Source organism: Enhydra lutris, unplaced genomic scaffold (genome assembly GCF_002288905.1).
Source record: "Enhydra lutris kenyoni isolate GAN:26980312 unplaced genomic scaffold, ASM228890v2 scaffoldscaffold97, whole genome shotgun sequence".
Lineage (NCBI taxonomy): Eukaryota > Metazoa > Chordata > Mammalia > Carnivora > Mustelidae > Enhydra > Enhydra lutris.
In genome coordinates this window covers 920,530-935,609 of record NW_019154181.1, presented here as the reverse complement: position 1 = coordinate 935,609, position 15,080 = coordinate 920,530, and the positions used below count along the sequence as shown (strand labels likewise).

At 61.6% G+C, this 15,080-nt stretch overlaps 1 protein-coding gene across 2 annotated transcripts in view; it reads left to right on the top strand.

Moving 5' to 3' along the window:
* LOC111139247 (phosphatidylethanolamine N-methyltransferase) overlaps positions 1-9,508 on the top strand; it is an 83,607-nt gene extending 74,099 nt beyond the window's left edge. For both annotated transcript variants that reach the window (XM_022491464.1, XM_022491465.1), the window contains exons 4-7: positions 3,743-3,888; positions 6,156-6,267; positions 8,878-8,952; positions 9,203-9,508. In XM_022491464.1, the coding sequence (XP_022347172.1) occupies positions 3,743-3,888; positions 6,156-6,267; positions 8,878-8,952; positions 9,203-9,260 (391 nt within the window). In that variant the 3' untranslated portion in view covers positions 9,261-9,508. The remainder of the gene's footprint in view (positions 1-3,742; positions 3,889-6,155; positions 6,268-8,877; positions 8,953-9,202) is intronic.
* The last annotated feature ends 5,572 nt before the right edge of the window (positions 9,509-15,080 follow it).

Genomic DNA, 15,080 nt, shown 5'->3' with positions numbered 1-15,080 from the left:
TCCTGGGAAGGGCATCACCTGCTGTCTGTGCTAACCCCAGACAACAGCCCCCTCGTGCTTTGTAGGGAGTGGGAAAGTGATTCTCTGTGGGCCCCCTCTCTTCCTCTCTTCCCACTGGTGAAGGACTACGAGAGAGGCCACGGGTGGGCCCCTGGGACAAATCTGGGGCCGACGCCCACACTTCACGGCCTTCTCCTTCCCATCACCGGCCCGAGATCTGCCCTTTCTTAGGAATCTCCATTTGCTTCCAACCAGATGGCTTTAACAGCAAGGCCATCCACCTGGGAAGCTGTTCCCGCCCCGCATGCCAGAGGTCAGAGTGAGAACTTTCCATTTTCATCTGCCGCCGTGCTAGGCGCACTCAGGGTCAGGGGACTTGCGTGCTTCTTGGAGGATGCGAGGGATTCTGGCAGAGGAGCATGACACCGAGGCCGGCTTCTCTGGAACCCCGTATCTGGTCCCATCCGGGCTGTGACTGGGCTCGGTGCCCCAGCCCCGGGACTGCCCCCGCCCCCGCGGCCACGGCAGCTGCTCTCCACTCTGTGCGCCCGCAGCCGTGACTGCCCACTCAAGGGCACCGCCCGGGCTGGACGACCCCAGGCTGAGGTCTCTGCAGGAGGCTGCGTGCTCCCCAAGCTCCTGGGCCAGGCTCTGTTCCCAGCCTCTGCTGGGGCTGTTCCTCTTTCTGGAATGCTCTCCCCACCCATCATCCCCTTCTCCTGGGGAATATCTTCATCTGATCCCAGCTTTAGCCTGGCTGTGGCCTTCTGGGCCCCTTGTCCCCTGTGGCCGTCGTGTGGCACGTGGTGTTTCATCACATGGTGTCACCCTGCCTGCACACCTGTCCCTCCCGCTGTGCACAAGCTCCACAGGCAGAGCCTGACAGGTTTCGTGCTTACCAGAGTGGGCACAGCCCCTGGCCGCGGCTCCAAACGGGGCGACAAGGGGTTACTGTCGCTGTCACACAGAGGCAGACGCCAAAGCTCTGGGTACCCAAGTCTGTCTGAGCATGAATGCTGTTCTTCTGCCAGGAGCTCTTTCGGTGGGCTGCCATGGGGGGCCCTCCAGAGCACTTGAGGCAGATGGGTGTGCTGGGCTGGTCAGAGGGTGTCCGCCGTGCCTCATGTCCCTAGATTTGGGGGCCACGGTCAGCCCAGGCAGGGAGGAGCAGGTGCCTGAGCTATGTTGAGGGAGGTGGAGCCCAAGAGCCAGGTAGGGGGCGGGTACCCCAGTCCAGCCCCCACCGCCCACCACCCCCACGTGCATATATACACATTCACTCTCTGCAGGGAGGGGCCTGGGGGAGGTCCTTCGTGCCCTGGTTGCCAAGGAGCCAGGGGCCTACAGGTGAGCCCCTGGCAGGGCCCGCACCCTCCTACAGACAGCAGGGATGGGAGGGTGCCGAGGCCGAGTGCTGAAGCTGCCTGCTCCGGGACCGGAGCTGCTGGGTCTGCGGGGTTGAAGGGGCACCTGGGTCATGGGGCTGCCCAGTGTGTGAGGGCCAGTGGTTTACCAGAAAGTCAGGTGAGGGCCTTCAGGGGTGGGGCATGGGAGTGTGCGTGACCCTGAACCGTCCCAGCAGCTCTGCCCGGATCTGCACAGTGGCCCTGAGCCGGGGCAGCAGGGAGGCGGAGGGAGGGCAGTGGTGGGCGGAGAGCTGGGGGTGTGGGCAGCGTGACCGGTGGCCGGGTGCTCCTTGATGTACATGCTGCTGCTGGACGGGTTGCCCCGCTGGCCTCTGCCGCAGGCGGAGGGTAAGACCGTGGACTTGGGGGCCGCTTTTCCTCCAGTTGGTGAAAATGTATCATAACCCATCCTACCTGGTATGTGCCAGATGCCGGGGTGATACTTGAGGGAAGGAGAAGCAGCCTCTGTTCTCCCAGAGCTGAAAGTAGTTGGAGGAGAATGTTCTGGGGAGGGGGTTTTTAGCTCAGTATCGGGATAGTTTTACAACAATTGGAATTTGCCAATGGAATGAATGAGTGAAGATGGTGAACTTGTTCTGCTTGAAAGAGCCTTGTGAATAGAGTTGCTTTGTGATGGATGGATGGATAGATACAGGATAGCTGATGGACAGATGCACGGGTGGATGGATGCACGGATGGATGAGTGGACAGACAGATGGATAGGTTCATGGATGGCTGACAGGTGGAAGGATGGATACATAGGGGATAGATTAATGGGTAGGTACATGGATGGATGGGTTGATGGAGAACAGACTGATGGTTGGGTGGATGGGAGGTGGATGGTTGGAAGGAGGGGCGGATGGATGGATGGACAGAGGATAGATTCATGGATGGGGAGATGGTAGAGGGATCGGTGGATGGATGGATGGATAGAGGATATACTGATGGATGGGTGACAGATGGTAGAGGATAGACTCGTGGATGGGCATGTGGACGGATGGGAGAGTGGATGGGTAGAGAATAGCCAGGTGGTTGGCTGTGCGGGTGGGTAGGCAGACAGTGAGCGGCCCTGCTAAGAGGTCCCTGGTACACAGTGGGTACAAGCAGTTGTCCTGCGAGAGGCAGGAGACCTCCGTGCTCTGAGGGTTACGATCATGGGGGAATGGGAAGTGAATGTTAGCGGTACACGTGTGCCCTTGCTCCCACACATATCCTTTCCTTTGAGTGTGTCCTCCCGCGAGCACCAGTTCCCCGCTAGTGAGGCAGAGGCCCAGCGCGCTCCTGTGCATCAGCACGAGTCCCGCCTGCAGCAGCCACGCGGGGAACCTGAACCTCCAAACCCACGAGCGTGGTCACCCGCCTTTGTCACTTGCTGGTCAACAAGGCCTTCGATGGCTTGGCCCCGTCAGGAGCTTGCTAGGGCCGTTTGGACGTGGGGGGAAGACATAGGGAGCCTCTGAGGGCCCACCTGGGATGTGGCCAGCCCGGCACAGGAAACGTGGGGGCCACGGAAGGGGTGAGCGTGCCCCAGGCTTCCCAGGGACACTGGGTCTACCAGGGGCCTGGGATGCCACCAGCCCGTGCAGCATATGCCAAGTGCAGGGGGACACAGGTGCGGCCAGGGGCACGCAGCCGTTCCTTTTGGAGCCACACTGACCTTTGAAGTCCCGGTTGCTAACTGGACAGGAACCAGAGTTTGCAAACTGGTGGGCTGGACCTGGCCCACGGCCTTGCAGAGTCTAACATGGTTGTCGTTCTCACCTGTTTCTAATAATTAGGGGATTTTATTTTATTTTATTTATTTATTTTTAAAGATTTTATTTATTTATTTGACAGAGAGAGATCACGGTAGACAGAGGCAGGCAGAGAGAGAGAGAGAGAGAGGGAAGCAGGCTCCCTGCTGAGCAGAGAGCCCCATGCGGGACTCGATCCCAGAACCCTGAGATCATGACCTGAGCCGAAGGCAGCGGCTTAACCCGCTGAGCCACCCAGGCGCCCCTAATTAGGGGATTTTAAATACAAGTCACGACTTCTGGCTTCTTGAAAACCAAAAATGTTAGCGGGTCCCAGGTTCCTCGTTGTGGTCACTACCCTGCTGGCAGCAGGGGGCTGGGGCTGGAGGGAGCCCCCGTCGGCAGGGCTGTGCCGTCCGCGTCCCCTGCACCCTACCCGCCGCCGACTTCACTTGGTGTCACCTGCCCAGCCTCAGTGGACTCTGAGTCTAAGATCCCTGGATCGGCTGCTCTGGGGGTCACCCGGGGGACGCGGTGGGGGAGGGGAAGGGCAGGGCAACCCCTGTCCATGGCAGTGACCTCCTGACTCCCCCTGCTGCACAGCTTCACACAGGCCATGCTGAGCCAGCCCAAGATGGAAAGTCTGGATAACCCCACAGCCTACTGTGTGGGCCTCGCGCTCCTGGGAGTGGGGAGCACTTTTGTGCTCTCCAGTTTCTTCGCCCTGGGCTTCACTGGGACCTTCCTAGGTAAGACCCCGAGGGCCGGGGGGCCGTGAGCAGATGCCCTCTGGGTCCCGGGGTGGGGTGGTGCCCGGCTGGTGTGTTGCTTTGCCCCTAAGTCTGAGGCTCTGGGCACTTTGCTTCTGCAGGCCCCTGCCTGTCCATGGTTAGCTGGGGAGGCTGGCCTGTCTCGTCCGGCCGGCTGGCTGCCAGGCCAGGTGGCATTGCCATTTGCTGCCCTTGGGCCACAAGCCAGGGCTGGTGCAGGTCTGGTACGGGTGGGGGTTGGGGGCACGCCACTGTCCCTGCTTTGCGTTCCCCACTGCCTATGGCTCAGGGGCTTTGGGGCTCCAGTCCTCATGACATCAGCAACTTGCCCAAGAAGGGGTGCAGCTGGGGGAGGCTTCCAGAGCAAGGCCTTCATGGGGACAGGGACAGAAAGGAGGAGGGAGCCTAGAGAAGGAGCCCAGCAGGCAGGGGCACGTGGGAGGTGCCCACCCCTCCGATGGGCTGGGTCAGGGCTTCCTGGGTCCTCTCTGCTCTCAGCCCCTGGCAAACTTCACCGAGCTGGCCTCAATTTCCTCTAGCGCCAGGGGCAGTCCCCAGCGCCCTCCTGGTCCGCCTGGGGGCATCTCCGTCCAGTCACTTGGGGCCTGGGGTACGCAGGCTGCAGGGGAGAGCTGGGAGCTCTGAGGGCGCTGCGCTCGCAGGCAGAGGAGACTCAAGGGAGCAGCACGTGCAGGGGGTGGGAGCTGCGCCGGTCGCCCACCTGCAGCAGCGGGACCCTAGGCAGGTTATGCCTCATGTCTGGCTGGAGCTTTAGGTACCCAGTCCCAGAGAGGGGCAGTAGGCGGGAAGGTGGGAAGAGGCGTTGGGAGCTCCTGGGTCTGCCCGGAGGGAGCAACGCACTGGGGCGGGCAGGAGGGAGGCCCAGGAGCAAACCACAAGCTCCAGGCCAGGATGGCGGGCAGGTGGGCCTGTGTGTGGAGGTCTGGTCTGATCAGGGGTGGAGGTCAGGTGGGGGCCACGTCACAGGTGTCCCTGAAGGCCAGGCAGGGGCCTGAGGCTTCACTGCTGGGTGGGAGGACCTGGAAAGCTCTCCCAGCGACAAGGAGGTTGCACTGCTGGGGTCGTTGGGGAGGAAGGGCCACGGAGGGAAGAGGGGTCCTGTCCTGTCTGCCTCGGGTCCTCTGAAGACCAGGGTGAGTAGCCCAGCAGCACACAGGCGTGGTGCAGATGTGGGCAGAGAACTGGGAAGGGGCCAGTGTGGGAGGTCAGGGTTGTTGGGGGGAGAATCACCTGGGGGAGCCAGTCAGGATGAGCAGCCGGTGACTAGCCTAGCAGCCCGGGATGTAGGGCACGGCGGCCGGGTCCCTCCCATGAGTCAGCCCCAAAGCGGGTTTCTGTGCCATCCACCTCTGGGCCCACAGCCCCTTTCCTGCCTCCTGGGAAGAAAGCCTTCCGCAGCCTCCCGGGTGCCTCCTGTGCCTCTGGAGCCCTTTGTCTCCAGATAGTGGATTCCTCCCGCCTGCGGCTGCCCTACTTCTGTCTCCAATGAAGCTCAGAGGCATTTCTGGGGCGCGGAGGCGGGGAGGATGCGCTGGTGCCCTTTCGTGAGCAGCACAGTGCCCGCGGCTGTGCAGGCTGCCCATGGGCCTGCGCCGGACACGGCGTCTGTGCCTCTGTGCCCCTTAGAGCGGCCTTGGGGGTAGGCCACGTGGCCACGTTTTGGAGTTGCCGGATGCTGGGCCAGGCTGGGGTCGGCCGTCTGACTCTCCGCTGTGACCAGCTGCTCTGGGCTCCTTGGCGGCCACAATTCCGGAGCTGACCTACTGGGTGGTGGGTGGTCCAGGGTGGGGGAGTGGAATGGATCCCCTCATTTCCCCCTGCATGGGAGGCGCTCACCCGGGCAGAAATAGTGGGCAGCAGGCAGGCCTGCTTTCGAGAGTGGAAGGGTCTCTTTCAGGAAGTGATGTGAGCTAAGGGAGAAATGCCGAAGGAAGAAAGCCACTGGCTGGACAGAGAGCAGGGAAGGGCATCCCCATCAGAGGGAACAGCATGTGCAAAGGCAGGGGAGAGGAGCAGATGGTGGGTGGGAAGGTCCTTGAAGGCGTCTGCATGCCTGTGGCCCGAGTGGGCCCAGCACCCAGGGTGTCCCTGGATGGGGTTAAACCGCCCCCCAGCTGGCCTGGACCGTCCTGGAGGGCAGATCCCAAGGTGCCCACCCTGGGGTCTCCTTCAGGAATGGTGTGGCCAGCCTGTGAGCCTCCGGTCCTGCCCTGCCTCGTCCACAGGCGATTACTTCGGGATCCTCAAGGAGGCAAGAGTGACCACATTCCCATTCAACGTCCTGGACAACCCCATGTACTGGGGCAGCACGGCCAATTACCTGGGCTGGGCCATCATGTGAGTACCGGGCCTGCCCCGTGGGCTGCCGCCTGGGGAGGCGGGGACGGCCTTCTGTCATTTGCGGGGCTGAGGCGATCCCCGGGACTTTCTTCTCCGCAGAAACAAGCTACATCCTAGAACAGGGGGATTAGCGAACTTCCTCCTGAAGGGCGGGAGAGGCGAGGCCCCCAGGCCCACATCTGCAGCTCCCAAGCAGCCGGGAGACAGTGGGTAAAGGAGGGACTGTGGCTGGAGCCAGCACCCCTTCATTTATGGACATGGAAATTTCAATTTCATGTACTTTCCGTGGGTCATGTCATACTCCGTTCCTTTTTTTTTTTTTTTTTAACCACTTAAAAAATGTAAAAACCATTTCTGGCCTACAGACCAGAAGCTGCCAGCTGTGCACTAGAACGTGAGGGTCTGTGGGCCCCCAGCGCCTCTAGGGCTCAGGCTGTGCAGAGACCTCGGGTGAGGAGCTGGCAGTGGGAGTGCCGTGGGCTCTGGGGTTCCAACCGTGCGCCCCTCCAGCACGCTTCCTGTTTGCCCATTTTGGATGTTAGGGCTCCTTCCGTGGGATGTTTTCCTGTAGACAGTGTTCTGCTTTTACTGAATACTTGTGAAACTGCGTGCCTGGAGTGTTACAGGCACTCCCTGACACCAGGAAGTTACAGGACACAAAGGAATGAATCTCAAATGGTGGGATGTCAGGAGCGTGATCCTTCCTCGAAACCCCCACCTTTCAAGGCAGCCCAGATCGGAGCACTGGGCTTTGAGTGCCAGGAGCTGGAGGAGGATCTATGGGTCTGGCCGGGACGTCTTCCCCTGCCCTAGTCCCACTTGCAGGCCAGACAGTCCCCTTGCCTGGACTAGGGCAGCGGGATCCCAGGGGGAAGGGTCCGTACCCCTAGATTCATTGCCCCCGCCCCCACTGAGCATCTCCCTGCGGCCCACCCTACAGCTTCTTGATTCTTCCCGCTGACCTCCTTTCTCTACCCACTGCCAGCACACCCACTGTTCTCTCCTATTTCCACCCTCATTTAGTCTTTCCAAACCCAACTTGTGTGTCCCCTCCTCCAGGAAGCCCTCCCTAACCCTTTGCTCCTGCCCACCCCCCCACCCCCAGCTGCCTCCTCTGTGCTCAGATGGGCCCTCCAAAGGCCAAGCTCACATGTGGGTCCCCTCTGTGCCCCAGTGGGGTGCCTGGTGCCTGAGTGCAATGTCACCTCCACCTCAGGGCTTTTGGGCCATGGCTCTCAGGAACATGAGGCCCTAGAGAGGCCTGGGCTCCCAGAGGCTCCCTCAGGAGGACATCAGCCACACGGTGATGAGAGAGGGCCTCCTCTGTGGCTCAGGACATGGCCCGGCATCTGAGAGACGTTAGAGACGGGCCATTACCTGGGCTGCCAGATGCTGTCCTCCACCAGGGGCCCCATGGATGGGGCTTCCCGGAGCTGCCGGGTGTGCTAGGCCCCCGGTGGGCCTGGGCATCAGGATTCCCAGGGGCATGAGGCACTGGGGCCTCCTGCTCCGTCCAGGTCTCACCTTCTCAGCTCCCTCGCCTGAGTGGGACACCCCGTCCCCAGGTTGTGCCGCCAGTTCCGTAGGACCAGACCTGCCACCGCCTCGGGCTCAGGGCCAGGCATGTGGCTCCATCTGGACCCCGGTCTCCCCATCTGCAGAAGGAGATGATCCTCTCCACACCGGGTTGTTAGCGTGTCAAGGTCAAGAGCGGGGCAGCACTTGGAAAGGGGTGGAGTTTCACATGCGTGGGATGGAGAGGGGGTGCCCGCTCGGCGCATGGGCCAGGGCCCGGTGTGGGGGCGCAGGGGTCGGTCTGAGTGACACTGGCTATAGATCGCCGGCCCTGTCTTCCTGAGCTGGCTGCTGGCAGGTCCACCCAGGTGGGAGCCCACCTGCTGCCCACCTCCTCCCCAGCTCCTGGGCTGCCTGACTTCTGAGTGCGGAGGCTCTGCTCACTTTAAAAAACCAAACCAGGGCCAGTGAGTAAAGCTCCAGGAGAGCAGATTTCATTTCAGCCCCAGAGGGGTCTCTGTTAGGTGTTGGCATCTCCCCTGGCTGTGGCGAGATGCAGACAGCCCTCGCGGCCCTGGGGGATGATTCGAACAGAGTCCACAGAATGGGGGGGCCCATGAACCCATTTCCCTCTCTCCTCCCGGCCATCCAGATGCTGCAGCCCAGCCCCTGTGGAGCCTCAGGGATCCGAGGGAGCTAGAAGGTGGGCCCACAGCTGGACAGCAGGTGCCCCCAGGCCTTTCCAGCAGGGAGCCCACGGAGGGCCCACTGGACACTCCACATGCCCTTGGGGACACCAGACCCATTTCTAGAAGACAACCCGAAGACGCTGTCAGTGAAGGGCAGGTCCCCTGGGACAGCCCCCTATGCAGAAAAGGACCCGCTTGGCCACCGGGCGACTCTGAGAGGCCATTCTTTCCTTCCTGATTCATCCCCGCTGTGTCCTGAGCTGGGGGACCAGGGGCGTGAGAAGAGGGGTGTGGGCCCCCGTTTGAGGATGGAGCCAGCCCAGACATGGTCAGCGAGCAGCCAGTGGGTCAGGACTCTGAGAGAGAAGGCTGGGCTCGGCGTCTGACGCTGTCTTCTCCGCAGACACGCAAGCCCCACCGGCCTGCTGCTGACCGCGGTTGTGGCCCTCGTCTACATGGTTGCCATCCTGTATGAGGAGTGAGTAGACACCTGTCACACACAAGAAGCACGACCGCCAGGCTGGGCCGGGCTCCCCGTCACTGCTTGAAGCAGCAAGCTTCAAGCCGGCTCAGTGGAGCCTGGGGGTATTGGACGGGAGGTGCCGAGGGAGCCTAAGCCTCCTGCCCCACGCAGACACCCCCCTCCGTCCACGCTCCAGCGGGGTGCATGACCTGGGGTGGTGGCATCACCCCCGAGACCTGACCGGAGCTTCTCTCCCTGCCCACAGGCCTTTCACTGCTCAGATCTACCAGCAGAAAGCCTCCCCGTCCCACAAGAGGAGCTGACTGGGCCTGCGCCACGTCGCTGAGCGTCTGCTGCCTCCGGCCTGCCCCGAGTGCCAAGCCCTGCAGTGGGGAGAGGGGCCCCGGCTGCTGCTCGGCATTCGTGCCTGGTGAGGGCCACTCCAGTGCCTTGGAAACCTCTGCCTTGGGGGCCCTGGACATGCTGTTGTCTGGCCACTAAGTCCCCGCCCCCACCCTACTGCTCCCAGTATGTCCTAACTCACCAATAAAGGCACCCTGATGCCAGTGTCCCCTCCAGCTCTCTGTTTGGCGGGGGAGGGGGCGCGCGGAGGGAGTTTAGGGCTGTGGGGAGTGGGGCATTCCCTGAGGGCTCCAGGCCAGGCTAATCTGGCTCTCCTCACTGAAGCCTCTCAGCTCCAAGGTGGGCGCCACCATCCACACTAGGCAGGGAAGGGACTTGCCTAGATGTTTGGGCTTCCTGTATGGCCCGCCTCACCCCTGCCCCAGTATCCCGTCTTCTGTCCCTTTCCTTTGGGGAGCCAGCCCAGCCTCAGGGTAGGGGTAGCATCATACACCCAGCAGCCCAACACCTACACGTGCCATGGATCTCCCAGCCTCTGAGAGCTGCCATCCAGGTAAATGATCAGAGAGCAAAAAATAGGCAAAAATTTAAAACCAACGTGGAAATACGTGGTGGGAGTGGGAGCCCCTGTTAGCCATGGTGGTGGAGGGCCCTCTTGACGAGGTAACATTGGAGCTGAGACCCAAATGAGCAGAGGGAGCAAACTGGAGGATTCCAGGCAGTTGGAATGGAAATGCAAAGGCCCTGTGGTCAGAACAAGCATGGGGGCCCAAAGCAGCAGGCTCTGAAGGACCGAGCGAGGGAGGAGCAGCAGCCACGAGGTGTCTGGCCCCTGGGGGTCAGACCAGTGGGTCGGCCCAGTTGGTGCCCCTTGGGGCATGACCACATTCACAGCTGGGCCGTGACCTCATGCTCTCTGAACCCCAGGCCACCAGGTCCACGCTAGATGAGCTGGCCTTGGAGACAGATCATCTCTGTGGAGTGATCTGAAGGTTATCGGAAAAGTCCAGATGCAGTCACATTGCAAAACCCCTGGGCCTATGAGGGGTCTGTGTCTGGATGGGACCTTGCATGCCCCTGAAGGTGGCCATGGGGTGGGGGCGGGCTGTGGGAAGGCGCTGTGGTTGAGGAAGGAGTGAGGCCTCACGTGCTGCCCTGGACTTGCTAGCAGTGCCTGAGCCTGTGGAGGGAGGGGAAGGGCCGGGCTGGGCTGGACCACGGACATTTGGCAAGCAGCTGCTCTGGGGCCCTGCCCTGTGCTGGTGTCTCCAGACGACCACCCAGGCGGGGATCACCTCCGTTTGGTGGTTGAGGCTGGGTGACTTGTCCAGGAGGCATAGGTCTGTGCTACCCCAAGCTCACGGTCCCTCTCTCTGTCGCTAAGGGGGGAGGAGTTGAAGAGAGCTTCGGGCTCCCCGGGCCCTGGGATGGGGCTTCCTGGGTGGGACTGGAGGACCTGGGCCCAGCACCCAAGTCTCCCCCCACACTCCTGGGCTGGACTCAGCATCTCTGGTTAACGCTGACATTTCTCTCCTAATTCCTTGTGAGCCTCATCGCCAGGAGGAACAGACCATGTGATCATTTGGGGCCTGTGGGTCAAGCCTGACTGCAAGGCCGAGTGTACCGGGCCTGCCCCTCCTCTGGGCCCCTGCCTTATCTGCAGGCCGCCAGCCCTCCGAGGACACAGGCCAGGCCTTCCCCTTGCCACTCAGACTCCCCACCTGTGCATGCAGCTCTCAGAGTGCCCACCCCCCGACCCTATAACAGGGCCGTGATATTCATGCCTGTCTGTGTATGCAGCAGGTGTCTAGGCTTTGCAGGCTGGATGGCTCCTTCATTACCCACAGAACTCCTTGAGCTCTTTTCTTTGATTCATAGAATCCAGAGTCTATCTCAGGCCTTGATAGGCCCCAAGAGGCATCTAGTCTGATCTTACCCAGTGCCTCACTCTCTGTGTCTACTTGCACACCCCTTGGAACAGGGAGCTCACTCCTCCACAAGGACCTCTGTGCACATTGCCTTTGAGGATACGCTGGCCTCCTGAAGGCTTTGTCAGGGCAGAACCGAGGAACTCCAAGCAGCTTGCCCCATGGGTCCACATGGCGGTGGGAGGAGGGGCCCAGGGCGGGGCCGGAGCCGTGGGCTGAGTGGGCTCCCCTGTGAGGATCTGTTATGACGGGAGCAGAGCTCAGCGCTGAAGAGGAAACTGAAAGATGGCTGTGACCTGGGCGTGATGAGGGGAGCCTGTCAGGGGAATACGAGCTCTTCGTCACCGTGTTCCCGTTCAGGTGGTGGCTGTGGTGGGGACGGGGCTCAGGCTGGTGCCACGGCTCCTGGACATGTGCATTCTTGCGGGAAGTGTCCACTCACCTCCACCGCCTGGTGCTCTCCCCAGAGGGCTTTCAGGAAACGCCTAAACTGCTTTTCACCACCAGATCCAGATTCGGCTGCTGCAGCCAGATCCTGCCTTGGGGGCCAGCTGTCCACCCTCCAAGGGGCCCTCAACACTTGGTAAATATTTTTAAAGTTCCCTTTCCCCTCTAAGCGCTGCAAATAAATAACATGTAGGAGGAGGCTCAGCCCCACAGATGCTGTTTGTTGCTTTGTGCCCAAACACCCAGAAAACAGAATCGTTTGTAACTATTGTTAACCTGGACAACATGAAAACAATGCTCCCGGCTGCTGGGGCGTGGGCGGTGGGAGTGCAGGGAAGGAGTGTGTGCCTGTGTGTGTGCCTGTGTGTGTGTGGGGGGGTGTGTGTGGATGCCTCCCGCAGAGTGGGCCTCACTGTCCTGGGGAGTGGGCAGAAAGGGGGGGGGTCCTGTACCCGGTTCCTTCCGCTCTGTTCCTTTCTTAAGTTTGGATGCTACATAAGCATGAGCGTGGGTTTCGTTTGTAATGGAATGATGCCTTCAGAGAAAGCCAGACGGGACATCCCAAGCCAGCACACCTCACCGGGGCTGGTTTCCCCTGGGAGTGAGGCCCCCCAGGCCGCCCACAGGGCTGGGCAGGTGTACAGGCTGTTTTGTGGGGGCATCTGTTTGGGGAATGAATGACACACGCACTCAGGGATTAACTCGGCAGACCTGGGAGGACACATCTTACAACCTGGCATCTGTGAGGTGGGGTGACACTCCCAGAAGGGACTGGTAATTGCGGTTGAGAACCCAAGCTGGGCTCAGTTCCTGCCACGGGAGCTTTGGGCCGGAGAGCCATGATGTCAGTGCTGACCCTGACCTTGAGGGAGGCTCTGAATCCAGGCTGGGGCCCAGCCCACTGGGTCTCCTCAGGGAGAGCTGGTTCAAATCCTCTCAGGACTGGAGGCCACATTCACTCTGGCCCTCTGGCATAGGCCATCAGGAAGGAGCCAGAAGCCATTGTATTTCAGAAAGCCCAGCTGCCCATACTGTGCCTTCACAAGAGGCAAAAGGAGGGCCCCTCGTCTGGGGGTGAGGCAGGCTCAGGCCATGATCGGCCCCTGCTTGCGTCCTTGTCTGGTTTCTTTTTGCAGTGAACGCCCTGCACCACAGTCCACAGCGGCCCTGGGTGCTGGCATCGGCTCAGTTCCTTCTCATCTCAGATGGGGAATGCAGGGAGAGCAGCCACAGCAGGGTCAAGAGGGGTGGGGAAGACCCAGCCCAGCTGGCCTGTCACACAACTCCTGCATAAGTGACACCAAGAATCAGAGCCTAATGGTAAGCTCTTGGGGGCTCATCGTGTGAGGTGTGCCTCTGAAACACCTCATCAACAGTAGGCATGAGGCTTGGGGACAGGTATGGAGGGGCAGGGAGATCTGAGTGGTGTGCTCTGAGAAAGGGGGCATGGATATCCCACAGTTGGGAACAGAGCTATAGGAGGGGCACTATGGGTGGGTAAGAGCCAGGACCACAAGCCCCCTGGGTTCAGGCCCCAGCCCTGCTGCTACCTCCTGTGGACCCTGGCCAGTCATGCCCCCTGCCTCAGTTTCTCCACCTGTAAAATACAGACAGTAATAATTCCTACTTCTCAAGGTTGCTGGAAGGAAGGACTTAGAACAGTGCATGGCGCAAATAAACCCTCCCCCAGCATCACTTTCAGCGGGCGTGACATTCTGCGGGAGGGCCTGTCCTAGAGGGTCTGGCTAAGATGGGGTCTGGGAGTCACAGGTCCTGTGCCAAAGCGGGGGCGGCAGGCTGGGGGCCCTGACACTGGCTGGAACACCAAGGCCTGTGCGGATGGGTGGCTGCTACCAGCTCATGGCTCCCCGGCTTTCTCCCAAATCGAGCACAGCCTCGCTTTTTGCTGTGAGGATCTGTGGCTTCTCACTGTGCTCCAGGCCTTTGAGCCCACCAACCCCAGCCAGACTACTGATCAACCTGCTGCCTCGGGTCTTGGCTCCCGACGCCCTGCACCCCCACCCACAGTGCTGCAAGCCCATGGGTCGTTGAGCCCGTGGTTTGTTTTCTTTTCTTTCCTTCTTAAAATTTTATTTATTTATTTAACAGAGAGGGGGAGAGGGAGAAGCAGGCTTCCCGCTGAGCGGGGACTCAACTCGGGGATCGATCCTAGGATCCCGAGATCATGACCTGAGCCGAAGGCTTAAGGACTGAGCCACCCAGGCGCCCCAAGCTATGGGCTTCCTCACTCACACCGGCTTTGAGACCCAGCCCCTGCCAGTTGCAAAATGGGACTGTTGGCCCAAGAGACTCCTGAGGGACAAAATGCTATGGGGCAGGGAGGACGGCACGTTGGTCCAGCCTTGACCAAGCAAGCAAGGGCAAGTCTCTGGTCCTTGGGGTGCCGCCCAGGAAAAGGACGGGGCCAGCCCCTGACTGAAAGCCTTGGCCGGCTTCAGAGCATCACTGGCTGGGCGAAAGGAGATGCCGAGGCCTGGCGTAGAGCGCGGGGCGGGGGACGGCTCCTGCTGGGTCTCGGCCTAGAGCCCAAGGCCGGACCTCACCAGACCCCAATCTGGAGGCTCTTCCCGCACTCCAGCCCGGGAGAGCGGTGCCTGCGGCCTCCCGGCCCCGCCGGCGGGGCCTCTGCTGCCCTCTGGTGGCCGGAGCGCACGGCGCCGACCTCGGCGCTAACACCATCGCCGGGGAGCAGGCACGCGCCTGCGGACGGATAGGGCACTGCCGCGCGGGCTCGCTCTCGGGACCGAGGAGAGAAGGGAGGTATGCAAGGCCCCGTGCACGATGCCGAGCACTGGTAAACACCTGCGATTACGCTCCTGCTGTGCCGAGATTACAGTTGTTACTCTCTGGGTAAACTGAGGCCCCAAGAAAAGGAGAGTGAGCATGAAAGTGCGTGTATGAGTGTGTGAGTGTTGCGGGTGAGGTCCTTGCCAAGGCGCGGAGAGTCAGAGCCACTGGAGGAACTACAACCCTGACGCCCCTGCGGCCGCCGAGCCCCGTGCGGTGGAGAACGGCGTCCGCGCGCCCTCTGCCCCAGCGGGACCCGGACTCAGTTGCTACTCGTGCGCGGCGGGAAGAAGCAGCGGCGGCCGGCGGAGGTCGCGGGAGGAGGCGCGGGGGCCCGCGGGGCGTGACGCACGGAGGCTGGGAGGGCGCGGGGCGGGGCGGCCGCTCAGGCTGCTTATAAGGGCGGCCTCCGGGAGCACAGAACCAGAGCGAGCGACTTGGTCCGACAGCACGGGAGCGGAGCGGAGCTCGACCCGGAACTCAGCCGCAGCCCCAGCCTCGAGCACAGCCGCCGAGCCGCGCAGCCCCGCGCCAGCTCCGCGCCGCCAAGCCGCGCAGCCCCGCGCCAGCTCCGCGCCGCCAAGCCGCGCAGCCCCG